The 10,126-nt window shown below is 34.4% G+C and overlaps 2 protein-coding genes across 2 annotated transcripts; one reads left to right on the top strand and one right to left on the bottom strand.

The window, feature by feature from the left end:
* Positions 5,935–7,698, bottom strand: LOC107637269. The gene has a single exon (XM_016340700.1). The coding sequence runs from the start codon at positions 7,696–7,698 to the stop codon at positions 5,935–5,937; it is 1,764 nt and encodes a 587-aa protein (XP_016196186.1).
* Positions 8,044–10,126, top strand: LOC107637271 (O-acyltransferase WSD1). The gene is made up of 3 exons (XM_021122006.1): positions 8,044–8,641; positions 9,213–9,566; positions 10,014–10,126. The coding sequence occupies exons 1-3, from the start codon at positions 8,063–8,065 to the stop codon at positions 10,101–10,103; spliced, it is 1,023 nt and encodes a 340-aa protein (XP_020977665.1). The 5' UTR covers positions 8,044–8,062; the 3' UTR covers positions 10,104–10,126.

Raw genomic sequence — 10,126 nt, forward strand, 5'->3', positions numbered from 1 at the left:
ATTAAAATTTAATCAGTACTTAACTAATAAAAAAATAAGTAATTTTATATTATTAAATATAATTTTACGCTATTAAAAATACTAATAATAACTACAAATCATAAAATTGATTGTTACTGGCACTCCTCATAAATAATAGGACATTGATTTAATTGAGGAAAGGTTGTCATTATTGAAATGCGCATATGAAATAGTTTCTATACCTAAAATAAAGTCTTGTACAAATATAATTGTTGTATTGAAAAAAATAGCTATTATTGAAATGCGCATATGAAATAGTGTTTCTATACCATACAAATATAATTGTTGTATTGGAAAAAATAGCCATTATTGAAATGCAATAGTGTTTCTATACCTAAAATAAAGTTTCATACAAATATAATTGTTGTATTGGAAAAAAAAAGGAAAGGAAAGCATATATATTTAACAATTTTGAGTATATTATTATTAATAAACTAAAAAATTTATATCAAAGCTTACTATTTTCTACTATTGTTATTGAAACTCTTTAAAAATAAAAATAAAAATAAAAATCCCCATGGTTTTTATTTTTTCACAGAGGCTTGAGTAGTGTTGAACAGTAAAACCTTTCTTGTAACTAAATCCTAAGTTAATATCCTAAAATCCGGTCTCAGCACTCCATGTGTCATAACTCCCGCTCATGTTGAATGAATGCATTCTCCTTTTCAACGCCCATGTTCATTAATTCATCCAACCAATTCATCCTCAAAGTCCTCTTCCGCCTTTGCACGGTGCCTCTCTTTGTTGACTTTGGCGTACTCCCTTTTGTCTTCGCCTTCACCTCTCTCTGCTCCACGGACGTAAATCTCTTTGTTTTTTGCTGCTTCTCCGCATCGTTCCCTCTCTTCTGCCATCTCTGAGGTCCATGCCATGTCTCTTTCTATCTATTCTGATTTCTTGGTAACACAGAACAATACCTCCTTCTCCAAAAATTTATTCTTTTTCGGATACAACAAAAACAACACAAGCATTCTCCCAGCTTTTCTCATTCCTCCATTCCATTCAAAATGGTAACTTTAATTGCTCTTTGATTCTTCGAAAACCAAAAGTTTATGGTTTTGTTTTTTATCTTTTTCGATTGAAATGTGAAAACTTTCTGTCTTCATTTGCGCTTGGATTGTTACAAGTGATTCTGATTTTTCCCTTTCTTCTATGATGGGTTTTCTCTATTTTGTGTTTTAGAAAAAGGATCCAATTTTTTTGGGTTTTTTTTTCTATTCATGTGAAGGTTCCTTTAGAGCTGCGAAGTTTAAGGTATGCCCTCTCGTTTTGAAATTGTGATTGAAGTATATAGACAGACATGTTTCAGCCCCTATCAAATATACATAAGAAACTTGACTTTTTCTTATAATTTTGTAGATAATATTTTTCTTAAATAAAATATTATATACATTTTCCTTCGTACTACTTTTCTCATTTATATTTTCTATCACTGATGCTGGTCACTTCTTGGTAATTTTGCAGGGCTACAATAGAAACTGGCCATAATTTTTTTTTTTTTGTATTTAGAAGCAGGAAACTCATCTTCTTTATTACCAATATGTCTAATCATTAGGCGCTGGTCACTTCTTCTCCGCATCATTTTTCTTTGTATGTAGGAGCAAGTTACTTATTTTTATTATTTTAAGTTTCTTCATTATTGCAGGGGTTACACTCGAAATTGTCCATTTTTCCTTTTAATATAGAAGCAAGGTTGATCTCACTTTGAGTTTTACATTCATACTTTGAATTTTCCTAATCTAAAGGGATATTAAATGTTCAAATGTATTGGTGGATGCACATGGATTTGTCAACCTTGCTGATTTTGAACTGACAAAGGTAAATATCTTGCTCAATTTATACATCAATGTAGAATCGTTTGTTAGTTTCTCTGATATTTCAATTTTAGCTATCGATATCTAAATACTGCTCAACTGATTAACATTTTAATTTTCTTATATTGCTTTTTTATTTCAGTCAACCAAATTGAATGATACATTAAATTATGCAAGGGGATTTGTTTTGCTGCCTTGCTTTCATATGCTTTGGGTTCTTTTCATTAGGTGTTTTTGCTATTTGAAGCTCTGCTACTTTAGTTTTATATGTTGTTATCACAGTATTATGTTGTTGTTATTGGTGATTACATGTGATGTCTAATGCTTTTCTTTGTGTCGTGCAAGAAGGTCAGGGTGTTGTCCCAAAGGTTGCACCATGAGGTCGCTGTTTTGAAATTGAAGAAAGGGGGTATTAACTGGCTCGGTTAATTTTTAACCTATGTTGCTGTTGGGTTTGGTGACTGATGAAGCTTGGTATGAAGAACTTTCTTCATTCACTTTCTCTATAGGTTAATTAATTATTATTTACATTGTTTATTGTTCTGGAGTTTCATAGTTGCAATGGCAAGAAATAGCCATTTTATTTAGAGCTTACAAGGTGCCAGATTTACATATCCGTGTCATGCATTATATCCTTCAATAATTGTTTGCTTGCAATATATTTTCTAAGTCGACTCACAAAACATTTGCATCAAACCTTTATCGGAAAAAGGTACTCTTCAACTATCTTTTCAACAAATAATTATGACTTTCTTGATTTAGTTTGTAGTATTCTTCCATTTTGTTTCAAAATATATTTCAACAATCAGTTCTGGTTTTCTGTTTGAAATAACAAGTTGAAAGAATTGATCATTTGATAGGAGACAATAAAACAGGTTGCTTTTCTGTTGGGTAAGTATTGTTAAGTAATAAGTGTGAAGGATAGTTAGTCTTATATTAAATGAAAGAATCCCGCTAGGGAGCCAATGGAGTGTCTGTACTAAACATCTGATATCCTATTGAATCAAACGTCTCTAAACCCCATTGTACACATTGTGCATATACTCCATTGGCTCCCTATACTTCCTCTAAATGAAATAATGTGTGAGAGTTTATGAAATGAGAAATTTATCTATTTAGTGCGTTAAGCTTTTTAAGTTGGTGTGGTATATTCTGTCACTTGATTCTTATACAAGTGATTGACTATTTTTTTCTTTTGTTGGTATTGTAACATGATTGCTAAAATATTACTCTTTTATATATTTTTATTTTTTTGATACAAACAATAAATGTACTGTTTTGCCTCTCTCATAATCTTTGTCATGAGATGGATAAATTTTTTTTATTTGTTTTAATTTAAACCTTTTCTCTGTGGCCATAGGAAAACAATTTGGTGACATTGATTATTGGAGTAAACCATGTTCTTCGTGCTTTTGATCTATATTTATATACAAAACGAGTATCATTGCACCAAAATAAGTTTCAATACTTTCAAAGTAAACTCTAAGTTTGTGAAATTTAAGGATTTGAGAATGCACTGAAAGATGAAGCTGCAATTTTGATCAGCAAGGCACTGGAAGAGAGTCATGGCACTTGAAGTTGATTTCAGCACAAATTCAATTACTAGGTCCAGAATTCGAGCTTTGGCTGAAGTTGTTGTGCAAAAACCTAGATTTAAGTTGCTAAACATTAATGCTAACTTCATATTTGACGAAGGGATAGAAAACTTGAAGGATATATTTAAAAATTCACCTGATATGTTGGATATGTACTTTAGATGAGATCTTGAAGGAGAAGACATTCATGAGGATTCTTAAGAAAATGCTAACCCCAATGAACTGGAATCAAAACTCAAGGGCCTTGATATTTAGGAAGATTTATAGGACATAGGCATCCATCTTTTATATTAAATTAATTTGTAGTCATCATCTATTGTATTTTAGAATTCTGAATTCCATATTTTCATGTCTCAACATTTTTAAAGCTTACCAGTTATATCCATATGTCTGGCAAGACAAGAAATGGTATTAACTTTATAATCTTTTGAGCTCAATTATGTTTTTTTGTGGTTGTTTTTTATCTTTAATTGGTTGATTTATTCTCTTCCTGTTGTCATGATCATCTTTAATTCTTTATTATTAATAAAATTCTAATTCATTTTTCTCTTATTTTTATGCGTCATATGAGTTAAAATGCCAGCTGAAACTGAATAATTTTTTTGAATATAAATTTAAGTTGTAGATGTCAATTTTTATGGAATAATGAGTTTTATGGAGTAATTATTTGAGTTTTAGACTAATATTTTACAGGTCAATGCTGACTATGTGTATAAAGTGAAGATATAAGTAAAAAATAAATAATTGCTCACAAATAGAATGATATAAAATTTATTATAATAAAAAGTCAAATTTTGTTGTCATTATTTGACTAAGTATATACTTAATATGTATTATTATAAATTTGATTAAAATTTTGTCATATTTGCTTGAAAAATCATGAAATCTGTAATACCCTTAATATGTAAAACAATATTTTTATATTGTATATAATATCCTTAATAAATAATGTTATATAGCTATAGTTATTATGATTTAACATTTTCGTGCTTGGCACGGACAATTACGCTAGTTGGCACCTAAATTTATGGTGACTTTAGTTGATATGTGACGCTTAGAAAAACGACCAGCAATTCAATTTTTAATACTTAAATAATAACCGCCTTGCTGTCACAAAGTAATTGAGCCACGTGTCTTTCTTTTTTTGACTTATCCTCACCTTACTTTAATTGTTTCCTCATATACATCCTCACCTTATCCTATATATAGTAGTTGCATTTCCTCTGAAACTCATCATGTCCCAATTAAGTGGTTTTAATTTGGAATAGCAAATATAATTATTGTTATGGAATATCATGAAATAATAGAGGAGGGAGTAGAGCCAGTTAGTCCTGTGGGACAATATTTCAACAGCTCAGCACTATGCATATACATTATTGGTGTTATAGAATTTGAAGTTCCAATTCATGGTTTGCTAATGCAGGCTATGTCTCTTCTCAAACATGTTTTTCTTCCCATCAATCTCGCTACTGACAGTAGCGGTTTACAGATGTGCATAAACCGCTACAACCAGCCGCGGTTTATGTGTGTGAGTGTAAACCGCTGCTGCCAGCAGCGGTTTACGTGTGTGTGTGAGTGTAAACCGCTACTGGCAGTAGCGGTTTACGTGTGTGTGTGTGTGAGTGTAAATCGCTACTGGCAGTAGCGGTTTACGTGTGCTGTTTTGCCTATATAAACCGTGGTTGTAGCCGCGGATTATGCATTTAGATGGTTTGTAGAGTTTTTTAGAGAGAGGTCAGAGCAAGTTGTGAGCGGGTCCGAGGTATCTCAGCGGCAACTTCTAGCGAGTTATCATGGCAGGCAGGACCCTGTACCAACTAAACGGTGTTGCACATATTGCCGGTTCTATTGGGAACGAGGTTAGTTAACATTTATTTTTTTCTAGGCTTTGCATATGTTAGTCAGAAAATGGTAGGTTAGGTAGACGAATTAGAATTTATAGAATATTCCCTCTAGTTTGAAATTAGGCTTCGCATGCTAGGATGTTAGTTCACTGGTTTTGGTTTAGTATTTTGAGTTTTTCTTGTTAAGTTATAAAAATGACTAGTTAGTTGAATTTCAGATCCCTTCAATGAATGTTATGCTACATGGTGTTGGTTTAGTTTAGGAAAAGGGATAGTTGACGTTAGTGAATTATTTTAGTTTGGTTAGGGTATTTGTATGAAATGAAGTTTTAAATTTTAATGCTTTATAATATTTTAACATCTCTGGCTGTTATTTATTAAAGTATCTGTGTTGTTATTTTTCCTATCGTGAGTAGGGTTTTTCTTTTTTTTTTTTTATATAGGAGAATTTGTTGATGGTTTAATATATTTGTATCCGGTTAGTTATGGGAAATTTTTTAAGGATAGGGGAATTTAATTGAACTCTGTATATCTTTGTTGTTATGTGCAGCCCACTAGGTGTATATACAGTGTGAGACGGCAACAGAATATGCCCTTACATGAAAGGATCATCCCGTATTTAGAGAGGGCTGGATTGTACCATTTGGCCAGGCTAAACAGCTAATGATTCTGGTTGGATGAGCCACTGGTTAGTGCGTTCGGTACCAGCCACCTCCTCGCATCCTGTCCCTTGAAAGTGAGGGCAAAATTTGCAGCAACATGCCGAATACAAAATACTCGATAAGCATGTGGAGGTTGCCAACCACTATCGGCAGACTCTAGTGCAGCCTTGATGCCGTTGTGTCTATCGGATATCACGAGAATACCTTCCTGTGGAGTGACATGCCTTCTAAGATTGGAAAGAAAGTAAGACCAAGACTCTGCATTCTCCCCCTCCACGAGTGCAAAGGCAACAGGCAAAATATTCGAGTTACCATCCTGAGCGATCGCCAACAACAACGTCCCGCCATACTTGCCATAGAGGTGTGTTCCATCGATGCTTACGAGCGGCTTACAGTGGCGGAATGCCTCAATACACGGGGGAAATGTCCAAAACATCCGATGAAAGTAGACTCTATCTTCATCAACTTGGTCACCCACCCTAACCGGGGACGTCTTTAGTAGAGCAACGGAACCTTCCATCGTGCATGTGACCCCAAGGATCCACCGAGGCAGATCAGCATATGACTCCTTCCAATCGCCATATATTTGCGATACTGCCTTCTGCTTCGCCAACCACACCTTCCGATAACTAGGCCGGAATCCATAAGTCGCCTCCGTTGCCTCTTGCAACACCTTGATCGACACCGACGCATCAGCTCGAACCAACGGATAGATTCTCGCACAGATGACATGGTAATCAAGTTGCTTGTGGTAGCTTGATATCGATGTGGCCATACACGTGTGCGGACCGTTGTACCTCCTAACTTCCCATGTGCTCTTCCTTTTCCGCATGACTATCCAAATCAACCACGTGCACCTGTTACCAAACTCCTTGCATCTCCCTTGGTATTTCAGATTATCGGACTCCATCACCTTATACTCAACTCCACGCCGAATACTGTAATCTTTTACACTCAACACGGCTTCCTCTTTACTCTGGAAAGATTGGCCAATCTGAAATTCAGTCATAGGTGTCCCATCATGCATCCCCTGCCCATCGAATGTTGCATCTACATTCTGCTGTTGGCTGACGGCTTCCAAGTTCAAAGAGGAGAGGTGGGGAGGGTACTCTTGTGTTGCAGAACCGGAACCTCCATGGGCTGAACGTCCACCTCTTGGAATATCATCATCACTATCCCCACCAATATCGACAGGCTCCTCATCCGAATCATCATCAAACAGTGCATTCTCAACTCGATCCGGTCCGGCATCGCATTCAAACTCAGGAACAACAGGACTAATATATGCATGAACAGCCCCAGCATGTTCGGGCTCCGCATTCGGGACTGCCACTGCTACCACAGGCAGCGATATTGATGCACCACCAGCTGGGGTCGACTGAGGATTAGGTGCCGATACCCCAGAGCTATCCATACCATCTTCCAACTTCGCAAGCAGTTCAGTTACCCTCACCTCCGGAAAACTACGCTTGCAGTGAAACAAGACCTGCAAGTCTTCATCCGACCCGATGACGAAGGTCTCATATCTCACACCAGTTGAGACAACGTCAATGGAAATCTTGTAAAATAATTTTTTTACCCACTTCGTCCCACACGTACCGAGCTTCCGTAATATGCTTTGCTTAATCTCTGCCAACGTATTCGACGATCGGATAAAAACACTAAGTGGTTCTCTATCTGTGAATTTTACACCATGCCTTTTACTCTTTTGAATTTTTCCAGAGCAGTGAACCAGAGTCACAAAACTATCCTCCCCCTCCATTTGTGAATAACACTCTACCTCTACACATTTGGCCCCTCTATGGTTTATATAGGCAGCCCCGCTCAGCCCATCACACGTAAACCGCTACTGCCAGTAGCGGTTTACACTCACACACACAGCAGCGGTTTACACTCACACACTCACACACATAAACCGCGGCTGGTTGTAGCGGTTTATGCACACCTGTAAACCGCTACTGCCAGTAGCAGTTTACATAAAATAGTGAAACAATGCATTTGCGTATTGAATTTGGAAACAATGTATTTGCGTAATATTGGAGGCCAAACGATTTACTAGCGTAAATTGTGACAGTATCTTTTTTTTTTTTTTTTATCAAGTTTTAACATTGACACATATCTTATATATGGTTAAGGTGCAAGACAAAAAAGGAGAGAAAAGATGGAAGAAAGTTGATGTAAACTTGAAAGAACATGTGAGAACCCCAATATTCCCAGAAACACTAGAATCAAACGACACGTGGTTTCAAGATTACTTATCAAGAATATCAATGGAGGAATTAGCACAAAGCAAGCCCTTATGGGAAGTTCACATAGTAAATAGCCCTACAAGTGATGCACATGGGAGTGTGATATTCAAGCTTCACCATGCACTTGGAGATGGCTACTCTCTAATGGGTGCACTTCTATCATGTCTTCAAAGAGCTGATGACCCTTCTCTTCCTTTGTCTTTTCCAACTCTCAAGCCTTCAAAGCAAGAATCTAAGTCCACCAAGGGAATTTGTTCAAGCTTTTCTTGGTTGGTGTCTTCGGCATTTTACACCGTGGCAGATTTTGGATGGAGCATGTTGAAGAGTAGCATCATTAATGATGAAAAGACACCAATTAGATCTGGGAATGTTGGGGTTGAGTTTCAACCGATTTCTATATCAACCATGGCTTTCTCTATCAATCAAGTCTCGGATATCAAGTCTAGGCTTGGAGTGGTAAGACCATTATTACAATTGTTTATTAACTAGATTAATTTAACTAATTTAATTAATTACTTTAAAAATCACGCCTTCAATTAATGATAAAAAAAATAATGATGAATACATTGGCACTATATATGACACAAGATAAGAATAACTTAAGATCAGATTTTAAAAGCATTATTAAAAAAAATAAATATTTTATTAAAAATTATTAAAAAATAAACACTTTTTACTCGATTGAGATTGAATAAGTTTAATTCAATTTTTAAAAGTTAATTTATAAAATAAGAGATGTCTCACACTTATAAACTATGTGAAGATCTTATTTTTAAAAGATACAAATTTATATTACATATTCTTCATGTCTAAAAATAGTCATCAGAAACATGAACGTATAACTCAATAATATTTGTTTGATTCTGATTTTGTCATAATACATTTTTTCTTAAATATTTGACTAACAAGAGAAAGTAAATTAATAATTATATTTTTAATAAAATACATAAAAAAATTTATTATTATATTATTATATCATTAGTGATCCATTTTGGTTGTTTAATATATGTTTGTATACAAAGTGCAGACAATAAACGATGTAGTAACTGGAATAGTGTTCTATGGGACAAGATTGTATATGGAAGAAATGAACTCCAAATCAAAGACAGCAGAATCCACTGCATTGGTGTTACTGAATACAAGAAACATTGAAGGATACCAATCAATCAATGATATGCTCAACACCAAAGCCAAGGGTCCTTGGGGCAACAAAATTTCCTTCTTGCATGTTCCTATTCCCAAATTAAAACAAAGTAGAACCTCTAATCCTTTAGAGTTTATTTGGGAAGCACATAACATAATCAAGAGAAAGAAACAATCTTTAGCTGTTCCTCTTACCGGCACACTATTGGAAATGGAGGGTAAATTCAGAGGCCAAGAGGTAATTTGCTACATTATTATATATTTGGCTAATTAAACTAATTAATTTTGATCATGACGATAAGTTTTCTGTTATATCATTACTTCATTAGTTTTATGGTGATTATTTTTGTTTATCCTGTTGGAAAAGATTTTGTCACTTTTTACTCCAAATATATATACACTATTAAAAAAAAATTATTCAGTAACTTCAAAAATATTTAGAATGTTAGTACTACTAATTAACCTTTAAAAATTATTAAACACTTAATGTTATTATATATTAATAAGTTGTTTTGAGAATGAATATGTGTATATATTTACTAATATTGATGATAACAATATTGATGAGTTTGGAAAACTCTAAATTAATATTAGTGATGACTAAGTATTATTAATTTGATTAGTTGCAAAATTATTAATTTGATTTTGGTTCACATGTGTTAATTAAAATAATTTTGCTGTGCAGGTTTTGATGTTGGGCCGAACAGAAAAGAAAAATGGTTGCAAGTCCAATTGTATTAAAAATACATTCAGCATTGTTACAAAATTATTTTGATCCTTGTGGCTGAATTGTTGTTA

This window comes from Arachis ipaensis, chromosome B04, assembly GCF_000816755.2.
Source record: "Arachis ipaensis cultivar K30076 chromosome B04, Araip1.1, whole genome shotgun sequence".
NCBI classification, from domain to species: Eukaryota; Viridiplantae; Streptophyta; class Magnoliopsida; order Fabales; family Fabaceae; genus Arachis; species Arachis ipaensis.